We start from the raw sequence: 15,595 nt of genomic DNA on the forward strand, positions 1-15,595 counted from the left end.
AAAAGCGTTGGACGATGCACCGTTCACCCGAGGGGCGTATTGTTCACCTTCTATCCTTCGCTGTTCACCAGAGTGCTAGATGAATTTTTGGTGGTCGCTTCCTTATCAAGGGAGGGGCGGAAAGAGAGAGAGAGAGAGAGAGAGAGAGAGAGAGAGAGAGAGAGAGAGAGAGAGAGAGAGAGAGAGAGAGGGGATGGTTGGCGGAAGGCTATTGATCCAACCACCTCTACTAATCAACAGCCGAAAATAGGGGGCTCTTCATGTCAGCGCCACCTGTTGGCGACCGGCTGTTGTGCAGCTCCTTAACGTACGCCTGTCACTCGCATCTGGGCTTAATTAGCAAAAGGACAGGCACATTAGTTGCCAAACGTACGGACACTGCGAGCATCCAGAGACGGATTCCTGCCAACTACGCAGACACCTTATGTAAAGCTAACACAGATGGATTGTGTGTGTGTGTGTGTGTGTGTGTGTGTGTGTGTGTGTGTGTGTGTGTGTGTGTGTGTGTGTGTGCACGCGAGGTCTTCATCTTCAGCTTTGCGTTTAGTCTTGAAAGACAATGGATACCCTAACCCCTGTAAGGATGCCTGTTTGGGGAATCTATACTGAAACAAGGAATGCACAATCACCAACTGCACTTCTCATGAAACAGCATAAATTATGGAAATCGCTCGAGACAAGGCATGAAGCCACTTAATGTAAAGAGCTAACAAGAACAAAAGATGATTATCGCAAAGACAGGAGATGCCTGTTGACCTTATTTTTAAAAAGAGCAAGTCTGTAGGTATAAACAAAACAGGGTGCAGGGAGGGAGTTCCACAAACATGTAATTCTGGAAAGAAGCTACTGGAATGGGAATCTGTATTACAATGAGGTATTAATGCAGCGAATTGATGGAGACTTCTATATAAATGACTCAAACGAGCTGGAAGAATGGAAGCAGGGAATAGATTAGACAATTCTGAAGAACACATGACATAATAGCATTTATAAAAAAGACTGAGACTAGCAGCATCATTCATTTATTATCCATCCATCCATCCAGAACGGCTGTAGCCGAGATTGAACTCAATACACAACTTTGTAGTGTAATTCAAATGTTGTCGGTAGCTGAATACTTGATGCTTCGCCAGGGCTATCAAGGGTATTTTTTATCGTGACGCCATCACTAGATGGGGTGCCTACCACAGCTTAAGAGACACCTATCTACCCTCGAGAGAAGGATAGACCATGCCAGTTTCTCAACCTGGTATTTTACCTCGCGGTTGGTTTCTTTTCATTTATTATACTCATTACAATTAAGTTTTTCTCAGAGATAGAGGTTACTCTTCCTAGAGTTAACACCTAATTTCTTTATTTAAAAAAAAAAAAAGATTACTTGAGGTGCTTCTTTATTTCTCAACCCTTAACTAAAACAACAAAGAACAATAATTTTCCTCTTGTCGGTTTTTTGCTGGATTCAATGACCAGAATTTATCTAGTCTGGTGGAGTATCCAGCTTTGTGTTGTTACCTGTGGTACCAACAAAAAGTGTGTTGTTACATGTGGTAACTAGCAGAAACTGCACTATTCCTCTTATAAGTCCGTGTATATTTTGAGGAGTTATTATTTGGGTCTAGGACTCTTTTGAATATGTAGTCATGGTTTACTTGTATAATGAAGCATCCTTATGCTAAATTTTTCTGACGAACTTCTGTACAGAGACCGAAGACACTCGAAGATGGTATCCAGTAGGCATTGAATCTTTTTAGCCTTTTATTATTTAAAGACAGATGATGTGAGTGATCAATCAACAAACAGACATCGAAAATTTTTAGATGTACTCCCTCATTTTTTCTGTTTTTTTTTTTTTATAATTTTTTTATTATTATTATTTATTACTTATTGAGGGTGAGATTTAGCTACTAAGTTTGTTGAATTCAGATTTAATGAGAACATGTCTAATTTCAGAAGAGTTTCCAATGGGTAGCTAATCTGTATAAGTCTTGACCTTTAAGGTTTGCAGACGAAAAGCAAAAATCTTTCTCATATGGTCACGAAAAATTATGTGCAGGCATTCTAAAAGATCCAATATTTTAATGGAGTAATTCTGGTTTCTGATTGGTTGCTAACAGAACGTGGCTCCATTTGATTGGTCAGTTCCTATCGCCAGCGTCTATAAGTAGAACGTTCCAATTTTCTTTAATCATACCTCTACTATATAAAAAATATTGCAAAAATATGTATTGTCTTTTAAAGTCGGAAACTTTTGGGGCTATCAAAAATGTCACGTATATGTGAAGTTACCATGGACTGGGTTAAAAAACAGGAGTTTTCACACAAAATTTCTACAGCTGTGTCCCGTTGTTTCTTTGCAACTAATGTTCGAACCTTAGATGTTTAGGACAAGAAGCATTTTCTCTTCTGTTTGGAAGGAAGGTATTTAATATGATTGGTTATTGCTTTAGTGGTAAGTGCGAGGCTAAGTACATAGGACATACCATTCAGCGTTTGGAGGTTAGAATTTCTCAACACATCATCCCTTTAACCTGTAGTTACAAAAAAAAAAAAATGGCCAACATCCGGGTGTTAAGTCGACCATCAGTGAGCATTTATTGCAGTGCCAAGACTGCAGTGAAGAGTACACAGATGAATCTTACTCTATTTTGCACAGAGAACACTCAAAAACACATTTGAAACTTTTCATGGCGATTTCTATTAATTTGCGTCAACTGTCTCTATGCAAATAAAGACAATACACCCATAACTTAAAACTTAGGAGTCTACATTGAGAATGTTTCTTCTATCTTTTTATCTTTTTCCTCTCCTCTATGCCTTTTTTTTGTTCAATCTTGGTAGTTATTTTTTTTTTTACATCGTTTTTAATCGACTCTACCCCTTGTGGCCAACGATAACTATATAGAAAGATTGTTTTTTTTATTATATTATTTATCTCTTTGCTTTCCCCTCATTCATCTCTTTCCAGATGTTCTTTAGGCATTAATTTGAGTAAAAGAGAAAGAAAAAAATAGTGGCAAAGTATACATATTTGAAGCAAGGCTTGCTGTTTGTTTGTAAACAAACTAGCAGCTCGAGCACTGTAAAAGCGATGTTTATTTAATAGACATTTGATGACATATTTAAAAGCACTGATCCATGGCCCAGTTGTTAGAACTGCTGTCTATCAAAGTGATGGTTGTAGGTTCAATCCACGGCTAGGGAAAGGTCTATTTTAAGGATTTTACTTGAGTTTTTATAAACTTTTGAACATTTTAAGGAATTGACTGTGGATTTCTTATAGTTTGTATTTTCCTTCATTCACTTTGTTTTTGGTTTTTTTTTGTTCTTTTTTCTTTACTTCTTATAATTTTTCCTTATTATATACATTTCCGTATCCCTGATTTGCTTTTTCTATCCTCATTTCTAGTTTTTCACCCTTTTACTCTTTCCTCTTCTCTCTCCTTTTCTTCTTTATTTCATTGTACTTACTTAGCCTGGCTGCCTGGCGTTGCCCGGGTGTTTGAAGGTGTGTGTTGAGCAAAAAAAAAAAAGTTTCAGTAGGCAGGCAGGCTCGGATCTGTGACACAAAGGCGGAAAAGAAAGCGGAGGTGTGTGTAAGGGTGTTGGTTGAGCAAAAAAAAAAAAAAGTGGTAGTAGGCAGGTAGGCCCGAACCCTTACTGTGAAGGAGGAAAAGAAAGTGAACCCCCCCCCAAAAAAAACGTGACGTGTTAGCTGTTGCGCTCATCGCCAAACCAGAAGTGACGTAGGTTTAAATTAAGGCTACACAATCGAAAAGAGGGGATGACTTTCGGAAAGATACAGCAAATAAAGCAACCCACCCCTGTAGAAAAGTGCCCAGTTGAGAGTGAAGGAATTAATGTTTCGGGCCAATTTTTCGATATTTGTCGTCCGAAAGGTCGATCTTCAAAATGATACCGATCTCGTGAAAATCCATTGCCTCTGTCGAAAGTTTTGCAAACATACATGCATACATACATTTAAACAGACAGGTGAGATTTATATAATAGATGATCCCAATTATTTATTAATGATTTCTTTTATCTTTTTACTATAACTTACATTCTTACTACCCTTTTAATTTTTTTAATTTTAAAATTTTTTTTATCTTTCTATTCCTTCATTCTAGTTTTATTTTAATGCATTTAATGCATTGTTGTATTTTATATCTTTTTTAATACATATTTACATACACTTCCTTCATTTCCAATCTAAATGTTCTTAAACCAGCTTTTATCTATATTCTATATTTTGTATAATGCTGGCCTCTTCTGATGAGAAGCATTTAGCTTCGAAATGTCATGAACTAAATATGATTTTCTCTCTAATTCTTTCCTTACTGATCTGCTGACATAATAAAGTTATATGTAACTTTTATTTCTCATCTTTAATTTTATATATTCCAGCAATATACACATATATGATGATTGCAGCATCTTCACAGATGATTGCCGTCTCAAGATTCATGTACTGTAATAAGTATCCTCTCATGTGTCCTCAGGTGACTTTGAAGACCTGCAGATGACTTACAGGGACGGTGGCAGATATGACACAACAAGCTCAATGTCTTAACGGGGTTGATTGGATCCGAATGAGGAATGCTGTCTTTGTGCATAAGAATGTGCCTTCTCAGTGCAGATGTAGAGATACATACCTTACTGCATATTACACATACAGTGCTATGAGGTTGCTGTGGAACATTTAATGACAATGGTCTGTTATTGTGAGACATCAGGTGGCTCACATACCCTGCCTTTGAAAGGAGAACTCGGAAGGGGCACACACAGACACACACGATATATATATATATATATATAATAGATGCACTGAGACTAAAGCTGCTTTCAGGACTGCCAGCAACCACTGTAAAAGAGTAATAAAAAATGCAAGAGAGCTATATGCCCAGTCTGATAAATCCAAGGTAGCTGATCAGCAGCTTGGTTCCCACCAGTTTTGGCCAATAACACATAGGATCCTGAACAGAAGTGTGCATTCTATCCCAACCATTATCAATGAACCAGAGGTCATCTTGTCAGCATCAGACAAGGCCAAACTATTTGCAAAGAACTTTGCAGCTAATTCTACCCTATGCGACGAAGGCCATCAACTCCCCATATTGCCTCCTATAACACAGAACAAGCTAGGTAACATACAAATATCCGTGCACGAGGTCGCCAAGCTAATCAAGAACCTAGATTCCAGTAAAACAACTGGCCCTGATGGCATCCCAATTATAGTGTTAAAAAAGCTTCAACCAGAACTTGCTCCCATACTTACAAAACTATTTAAGCGCTGCCTTACGGAGAAGTGCTTTCCGACTCCCTGGAATACCTCATCAGTTTGCCCTGTATTTAAGAATTCAGGTGATAAGTCATCTCCCTCTCAGTACAGACCAATAAGTCTCCTGTGTGTTATGAGTAAGTTGCTGGAATCCATATTAAATAGAGAAATAGTCAACCACCTCAGCAGGAATAACCTTCTTAGTGACACACAATATGGTTTCCACTCTGCAAGATCTACCGCAGATGTGCTGACGGTTATATCCCACAGGATTAGTGAATCTCTTGACAAAGGCTTCCTTTCTAGGGCAATTGCTCTTGACATATCAAAGGCCTTCGACAAGGTATGGCATAAGGGTCTACTCCACAAGATTTCCAATAACGGTATAACTGGAAATATTTTCTCAATCATTAAATCATTTCTCTCCGATAGGCTCATAAGAGTAGTGGTAGATGGACAAAAATCGGAGGCCTGTAATATAAATGCTGGAGTCCCTCAGGGGTCAATCCTGGGCCCAACTCTCTTCCTGATCTACATCAATGACCTCCCTAAACACATACTTAAATAATTCGTTGACATCTATGCTGATCACACGACCATCTACGGCAACACATCAAAGGCTGTAAATGACAAAATTCTCTCTGATTCTCTCTCCCCTGATCTCGAGCGCGTAGTTCAGTGGGGGAAGATGTGGCTGGTTACCTTTAATGCATCCAAAACCAAACTCCTATCCTTACATCTTCAACGCTCTGATCCCCATCTGGCATCAATTGTGATGGATGGCTCTCGTCTGGGTGAGGCCCTGTGCTTTGAAAAGCTTCTGGGTTAGACCTTTACTCCTGATCTGAAATGGAACACGTACATCAAATGTGTTGCCAAGGTCGCTGGAAAGATGGTGGGATCCTTCTAACGCTCCAGAAGATATCTCACTACTGATGCAATTCTCTATCTATATAAAAGCCGAGTACGTCCAAGGATGGAATACTGTTGCCATATCTGGGCAGGAGCTGCTAAAAACAGCCTATCCTGCCTTGACAGAGTACAAAATAGACTTTGTGGCTTAGTGGCGATGCCCTTTTCTCTACCCTGCAACCTCTCTCCCACAGAAGAGACGTTGCAAGCCTATCCTTGTTTTATCGTTATTTCCATGGCAGGTGCTCGTCTGAACTCCAATCTCTGGTCCCCCCTCGCCAATCTTTCACGAAAAACACCAGTCTAGCTGAATCCACTGCGAAAAATTTCCCCCACTCTATATCTGTGCCTGGATCAAAACGCGGATTCTATGAACAAAGCTTCTTTCTTAGAACTGCACGCCTGTGGAACTCTGTTCCGTATGCCTGCTTCCTACCTGACTACAACTTGGATGTCTTCAAGTCCAACGTTAACAAATTCCTAATGAACCGCCCGCTTAAGTAAACACTTCATCAACTCTCCACACTAACGTAATGTACTTGCAATAACCCTTATCCCTGAGTGGCTTCCGGGCCTTGATAAGTGGTGATTACTGTGTTAAAATATATATATATATATATATATTATTTATATATATATTATATATATTATATGTATATATATTATATATATTATTTATATATATATTATATACATTACATGTATATATATATATATATTATTTATATATATATATTATATACATTACATGTATATATATATATATATATTATATATATTATTTATACATAAATAATATATATATTATATATATATCATTATATATATATTATTTATATATATATTATTTATATATATCATTATATATATATTATTTATATATATATATTATTTATATATCTCATTATAAATATATATTATTTATATATATATTATTTATATATCTCATTATAAATATATATTATTTATATATATTATTTATATATCTCATTATAAATATATATTATTTATATATATATTATTTATATATCTCATTATAAATATATATTATTTATATATATATTATTTATATATCTCATTATAAATATATATTATTTATATATATTATTTATATATCTCATTATAAATATATATTATTTATATATATATTAATTATATATCTCATCATAAATATATATTATTTATATATATTATTTATATATCTCATTATAAATATATATTATTTATATATCTCATTATAAATATATATTATTTATATATCTCATTATAAATATATATATACATATATATATGTCATTATAAATATATATATATATATATATATATATATATATATATATATATATATATATATATATATATATATATATATATACATAACAAAAGTACCCGTCGTTGACTGGGTTCAAAAACAGCCTACAGAAAATGGACTCTGATTTATGAAAGTATGATAGCTTATGAAAAGGAAGGGTTGTAAATTTGGGTTGAATTTGGGGGTATCAAAATCAAAACAAAATATGATGGAAGTAAAAATAAAATAGATAATCCCCATAATTTATTATACCATACCTGTTCACACTGAAACACTTATCACAATATTATTTGGATCTATATTAAAAAACCTTGTTAAACTTTGTGACATATTTCCATTCTATGGAGATCAGAGGCGAACGAACACCCCATAATTTTATTATACCATATTTCTTCAAACAGAAACATAATTATCAAAGTATACTTACGCAGATAGATATGAAAAGTCTTTATTAAAGTTTGTGCCTATTTTCACTCTATGGAGGCCAGGCACGAACGTAGAACCACAATTTTATTATACAATCTCTATTTAAGTTAAAACATACTTATCAAAGTATTATTATGTACATTTTATATCAAAAAAACACTTGTAAATTTTTTTTTTTCATTTTTAAATTTTTTATTTCCATGCTTTGTGGACCAGGCGCGTACGAAGACCCCACAATTTTAATGAATCATCATTATGCCAGATCAAACATACCCATTCCTGTGTCTCGATACATCTTCTATCATTATATGCGATCAGTTTTCTATAATAGTCAAGCATATAGGACCCTATTCGTTACCAGACACACACACAGACGTTCAGCTTTATATATATATATATATATATATATATATATATATATATATATATATATATATATATTATTTAGCAAATGTTCAAACAATGCAATCCAAAAAAAATAATTTATTTCCTTATTCCATGGAGTTTCAAAGCTTGGGATTTTTTCTTCATAAGTAATAACTATCAAAGTAAAAATAAAGAATTACTAGCTTGCATAAATTTTCAACATTTTTAAACTTATACAAACTGATAATTCTTTTTACACCTTCAAACTCACTTATTTGCCGAAAATAAACAGTTCGGTTCTGTTCTGTTCTTTGTCAATCTAGAGCGTCCGGGTGTCTCATTTATGAGACATCTGAATGTATCCGACATTACAGACCTTGCGTCTAAGTTTACTATTATGGGTTGGCAAGTAAATGGGGACATTATCTGAGGCTCACTTTGCTGTTTCAGCCACATGCAACATTCTGACTCGGTACTGTTCACTAGCAAGGTGGGTCTTGAATGCATGTCCCATCACCAACATCTCAAAATCAGCAAGCTAGTTCTATAGTGATGATGAGACTTTCTTTGTTAAATTTACAGGAACTAGTTCAACCTATTCCGTGAGATAGTCACAATAACGACATGCACATCTAGTCAATATGAATCTAGTCCAGTAATATATGACACTCCCAACAGAAAGCTAAAACAAGTGGAGCATGCATGGTCCCCCATGAGTGCACAGTGAACGAGGTATAAAAAATGACTAAGTTCAGCATTTTTACCCCCACCCACCCACCATTTAGCCCCAAAAGTCCCCGAGGGATGTCAAATCCTGGTGAAAATTAACAAACGGTGTAGTTTTAGGTCTTAACATATGTAAATTTGAGTTCTACACCATGCAAAAAAAAGTAATGACTAGGTTCAGCATTTGCCTCCCCCCCTCCACCATTTAGCCCCAAAAGTCCCCAAGGCCTTAACATATTTAAATTTGAGTTCAGCACCATGCAAAACTGCTAAAGAGACATGTATGGAAAATTTTGGACAGAAATGGAGTGTTTTTATTAGCCCTAAAAGAACCCCTGGGGCACACCCAAGAGTTATCGTGAAGTATAGACAAACAAAATTATATAGAAATCAGTTAGTTACAACTTTTCAGAAAGTTTTATAAAAATCCAAGGCATCAATTTTTTTTAATAAGCACAAAAGTGTCAATTTTAGCCATTTTAACCTGAAAGGCACCCCTAAGGGAGCAACCAGAGTTTTCCCGGAAAATCCGTTCTGTTATTTTTTTACTCATATCATGTTTAATGCTTGCACAAAATTTCCAAAAATTCCAAGGCGTAGTTATTGAGAAAAGTGTGGACGGACTAACGGACAAGGGTGAATTTACAGGTCCACCCTCCTTTTGCCGGGGGGGGGGGTCAAAAAAGCACAAAAACAATTTATACTCACAAGACTTTGTTGTCTTTTGTTGAGTGAAGAATCTGCCTCTGTCTCTTCAATTGCATCACTACAAACATCTTCATCATCTGGAAAAACGAAAAAGAATTTAAAAAAAAAAAAAAAAAAAGAATAAATAAATAAAAGACAGTGAACAGGTTGGAACATTCTAGAAAATCAATATAAAAGGCCTGATGCACCAAAAAGAAAGGAGTTCCAAACGACATCTACGTAATTTGCTTCGCCGCTGCCCTTGATTATCACACGTGTCTGACTCTGTCTAAAAGAATACCAAGTTCAAGTTGCAACGGATAAATTACTCACTCTTTTACCAATGAAACTCACGCAAACAACAAAGAACGAATATTTTTCCTCATAAAACTCTTACATTCCTCGTAAACCTTCATTCGCAGTCTTTCTTAATAAAATAGACTGGCAATAACAATTTCATCAGTTGCAAAGTTTTTCCTCAGTCACGAAAGATTTCCAGCCGATACCCTTACAATTACACAAATATTATTTTTTTCATTTGGATTATAATTCCGGACTTTCGTCTTATAAAAATCCACATTTCACAGCTTTATTCATGGACTTTAATCCTATTAATTTCATCCTCATGGGAAATCACGAACATACAGGATTAAATACAAATTGCGCATTTTCCATACACTGAAAATAAATTATTTCTGGTTAAATAAAAATTTTATTTTGAGTTTTAGAATCTGTCCTCTAGTTTTTTTTTTTCTTTTGTTTGTTTGTTTGTTTGTTTTTTTTACATGGGGTCACCACTTATCAAGGCCCAGAGGCCGCTCGAGGATAAGGGTTACTGAGTATACATTAGTCATTGTGATTTTAGCGTAGTAAACAGTAGGAATTTTGTAACTTGGATTACTTAGGGGGACGGTTCAATAAGAACTTGTTCACGTTGGACTTGAAGACAATCAGATTGTAGTCAGCTGGAAAGCAGGCAAACGGAATAGAGTTCCACAGGCGAGCAGTTCTAAGAAAGAAGCCCTGTTCATGGAATCTACATTTAGGTGTAGGCACAGATAAAGAGTGTGGGAAATTGTTGATAGTGGTTCTGGCTAGACGAGTGTTTTTCGTGAAAGTCTGGCGAGGGGGGACCATAGATTGGAGCTCAGATGAGCACTTGCCATGAAAATAACGATAAAGCAGAGACAGGCTCCCAGCGTCTCTTCTGTGGGATTGTTATTTACTGATGTTTTTTTTTTTCGTTTTCTTGTTAAGGAAAAGAGTTTCGTCCTATACTCTCATCACCATCACGAATTTGGACGTTGGTCGTTACCCTTTTCCCTGCAAATGCTATATGACTTTTGGTCAAACATCTATTGAAGTCTATGTATATTAGTCAAACATCTATGGGATGCTTCCAGACTTTTTTCGTATAGGCACTTTTATTGCTAGTACACACATGAAACTCTAGTCCACTTTGAAGTAATCTACTCCGGCTGTAATGCACTTGTTGTACCGTTCCAACAACTTGTGGAATGACCCATGGTAGTCCTCTTGCGTGAGTGTGTCAATGACCCTCATCACAAACTCTTCCATCTCCTCAATTGTCTTATAACGACAGCCTCTAAAGTTTTCCTTGAGTTTAGGGAATAACCAAAAATTACAGGGAGCAAAGTCTGGACTATAGGGAGGATGAGGAACTGTCTTGATGCCCATCTTGGTCAAATAGTCTGTGACAAGGATGGCATTGTTAACTGATTTTCTCTGAGCACCATTGGGACAAACGTCACACATCTTGCAAAAAATTGGGTGTACAGTTTCTACACTGACATCAAACTGTACACTTATTGTCTCTATAGACATACAATGGTCCTTATCCATGAAATTCAACTGGTATTCTGACTTCCTTACTCCTCCCACACCTCTCATCATCCCTCACAGACTCTTTGCATCCTTGAATCTCTTATGCCAATCAAAAACTGATACTCGATTCATGCAATATGGTCCAAAATCAGTCTGAAGATACGTTTATTTAGCATTTTTCCAAGTTTAAAACAGAATTTTATTGCATAGCCTTCTCCTAAAGTGTCCTTGCATCCAGATTGCATTTTTGAAATTCACCGGTTGTGACAATCAGGCTTTAGTAGGATGTATTCCAATTCCTACTGTAGCTGTTGATTTGAACCTGAAATCATAAAAATTGGTCAGTCATCTTATAAGATGTATAGCAATAGCATACTGAATTTTCAAGAGCCTATGACAATTTTAAATGTCTGTATAAAAAGTATGGAAACTTATTGAAGGCGCCTCGTATGTCTATTGGTCAAGCATCTAACGCATGCTATGTTTACTGGTTAAACCTCTATCGCATGCTATGTCTATTGGCCGCACATAGCAAATTGTAATCTGCAGAGAAGCAGTCTTGTGGTAATGTGCTCTACTGATGGGAAGTTCATGGAAAGAAACTGTTCATGGAAATTCTATTTGATGCTAAGCAGATAAAAAAAAAAGGAAAGTTTTCTGCAGTTGCGGTTGTTAGATGAGCACTTGCTCTGAATGTTTTACAAGAAAGAACCAGAGAATGAAACTCTGTCACGAAGTTTCTATGTAAATAACATTAAAGCAGAGAATGACTAGCAATATTTCTCATGTGAGAAAGGGAAGAGATCACTGCCCAATTGATTGTGAATTCGAGTTTGTACCTTCACGAACAGACTGCTGTTTCTTTTTCAGTTTTACAGGGGTTGAATGAGAGCATATGTGCTTATGACGCTGACACAGATTCAAAAGATTCTTTGCTATTAGAGTGAGTTGGGTTTTTTTTTCTTGATAGGCCAGATCACATGATTTGTTAATTTAGCCACGTGATCAACCCATCCTCTCTTTGTTTTAATCTTTGACGCAACAACATCGTTGTCCACTTTTTTTTTTCTTGGCCTTTGGGCTAAAATCAAAGTCACCCCCTCCTAACTGCAGTGTTTCTTTTCACCCCAACCTCTAAATTTCACCCATCTTGGAGAGAAAGAAATCAATCACTCACCCAACAATTTTTCTTTTCTCTAGTTCGTCCCATCTAGAGAGCATCCCCACTTAGAGACTGTCTTGCAGGAGCTCAGATTCCTTTACAAACCGAAGTGGAACGGGCGGTCTATCAACTAGACGAGGTTGGGAGTCTTCTACTAACCACTTTTGTATTTTTTCTTCTCCCCCCCCCCCCGCCGCTCTCGACACAAATGAATTATCGTACCATTATTGTTATCTTTTTTTTTTTTTTTTTACACGCCAATAAAAATATTTTAAATAATTAGGTTCTAAATAGGACGTCCCCCAGTACGAAAGGGTGAATGCAGTATTATGGTGGGAGAAGATACTAGCTAGGAGAAACTTTTGAGTGACAAGGATGACCAACGATCCCCATTTTCCCCTCTTTTTTTAGTTGGCCTTATGCCTAAGTTTTTTGCTCATGTTAATTTTTAGCCTGAATAAAGGATTTAATATCTCAAAGTGTAGTATCTGTTCTGATGCTTTACTTAAGCTCACTTAATTGGTCCTTAGTCAATGTAGGGGAAACCCTTCATACTAAGAAAATTACTGTTTTTGGATACTGCTAGAGTGCCCCATTTTTCCCCTTGTTTTAGGGGAGCTGGTCCCCCACACACATCAAAAACGACCTTGTGTCACATTTGCTTTCGTGGGGAAGCAAAAAATAAACAAATCTATAAATATAAAAGCGAAAATGTATGTATGTATGTATGTATGTATGTGTTCGCTTTTTCTGTATGTCTACAAAAGGCTTTTTTCAGAGAAGCAGTCGGTCGGTTCACAACTTTTTAAAACTTTTTATATCACATATAAATCGTAATATCTCACAGTTAACAACGGAGCTCGCCTGTCTATTTAATTTGCTCCACTTCGGGAAGATAAATATTCAACATTTGTCGCTCGCTGCATGTGGGTTAGTCTTTTTCCTATAACATCTTGGGAAAATAAAAATAAAAAAAGCGTTCCCGCAGTAAATGAAATACTACCCCGCAGTCAAACTTGACCTCATTAAGTCATTAAAACGTGCACCTGCCAAATCTAAGTAATTAAATGAATTCAAACGTGTTTCCGTTAGCATCTCGCGGTGGCCCAATGGTTAAAACCGTCGCACTCTTTTTTTTTCACACTTTAATTTACAAATTTGCCTCAACGGTTTGGATTTGATCCTCATACCTACCTACCAAAACATTTTTTTTTTATCTTACCCCCCCCCCGGAGTTTTGCTTTACCCAAAACCACACACACCTCCAAACACCCGGACAACGCCGGGTACCCCTCGCTAGTAAATAAATAAAAAATAAAAACATCGTTATCCACTTCTCCTATTTCGTACAGACCAGTTTAAGTGACAAGTGTTAGTCTTCTCACCTGATAGGCCGGTTTCCTCGACTTGTCTCTACACATATTTGATAAATCCATTTTATCATACAGTCACTGACTTTTGGTGTATTATTTTGGTGTACTATTTGTGGGTATAAATAAATCCTGTTATATTTTTAGAAGCAATGATTTTAGTTCTTTATTGTTTTTGTGTAAGAAAATAATTAAGGGCTTCCAATTCTTATACAAATAATCTGTAGGAAACCAAAGAGGTAATAAAATGAACATAAAAAGTTATTAAGCTACTCTCTTTCTTTCTCCGTTGGTTTTCCCCTTTTCTGTATCTAGTGGAGGATATGGGAGACAGTCAAATCAATAATTCCGTGCTATGTTTGATGCTCAAATAATAAACAAAATTACATTTCATATAACTTGGAAAATTTTCAACTGATGAGAAATAATTCCTGCTCGTTTGAAACGATGATCTTAGCAAGTTTGTGTGAAATACCAACTTCTAATAAAAACAGTAGCATGACGTTCTACATTATGTTTATCTTTTCTTCTTCTTCTTTAGGGACAGTGGATATAAATGAACACTCAACTCATATACACAGAAACCCATACGTTGGAGGATCATGTGCTGTCACACTGCAAACATACTTAAAAAACGAAACTTTTAGTTTTTCTAAATTGACAATTTTTTTCACTCAACATATTTTTTGCCTCAATGCAAATATATGTACATATAAATGTGTTTTGTTTGTTAACCATGTTTTTTCTTTCTTTCATTCACCCTTTGTGAATTTAGCACTTACCAAATGGTAACCCATACGCAGTCATTCATAACATGCATTCGCCCCCCCCCATTTTTCTCATCGGGCACTTATACCATTTTAATTGTCAAAATGCGAGGTGACGATGTTTATAAGTGGTTAATGATACAGACTGACAACCAAGGTGTATCAAGTTTATTCCACAGTCACATTTTCATTTAGGATGTTGGCAACCTTCACGTGGTTCTTCCAGTAAGTAACCGACGTCTTTCTAGAAAGAATTCTAACTAATATGATAGCGAGGAAACCAATGCTAACAATAGAATTATTGGATTCACATGAAGTGACAGCATGGGTCTTGGTACATTTCCAAAAATCCAAGCCAGGATTCACACTACTTAAAGATTTGTAACAATCACAAATAAGAAATTGTCCGTAAACTAAATTGACATTTTTATTTACTATTTCTGTTTTGTTTTGTTTTTTTTTACAACTGCTGGCCTTTTTTTTTTTTTTTTCTCTGTCGGTTTTCTGCCTAAGCAGGGGTTGATGTAGCAGTCACAAATAAAGATCTATTTCTTTTCTGGAATCAATGCCCTCCCCATAAGCATATCTGCATGTGTAATTTGGAGGCAAGGGGTGCGCAATTTCCAACCACACCTCTCCTGAATCGACACGGATGGGTCCAGTTGCAAAGAGAAGTGCTAAATGACTGGAAACAATATATATATATTTTTGATTTGAATTCATTATTGAGATGAGTATTATTTA

The 15,595-nt window shown here is 35.9% G+C and overlaps 1 protein-coding gene across 2 annotated transcripts in view; it reads right to left on the bottom strand.

Annotated features, from left to right (window-relative positions):
- Nucleotides 1–15,595, bottom strand: part of LOC145245855 (MYCBP-associated protein-like) — a 530,396-nt gene that overhangs the window by 13,789 nt on the left and 501,012 nt on the right. For both annotated transcript variants that reach the window (XM_080107561.1, XM_080107562.1), the window contains one exon: nt 9,729–9,805. In XM_080107561.1, the coding sequence (XP_079963687.1) occupies nt 9,729–9,805 (77 nt within the window). The remainder of the gene's footprint in view (nt 1–9,728; nt 9,806–15,595) is intronic.

This window comes from Euprymna scolopes, chromosome 23, assembly GCF_053919585.1.
Source record: "Euprymna scolopes isolate OS-2025 chromosome 23, ASM5391958v1, whole genome shotgun sequence".
Lineage (NCBI taxonomy): Eukaryota > Metazoa > Mollusca > Cephalopoda > Sepiida > Sepiolidae > Euprymna > Euprymna scolopes.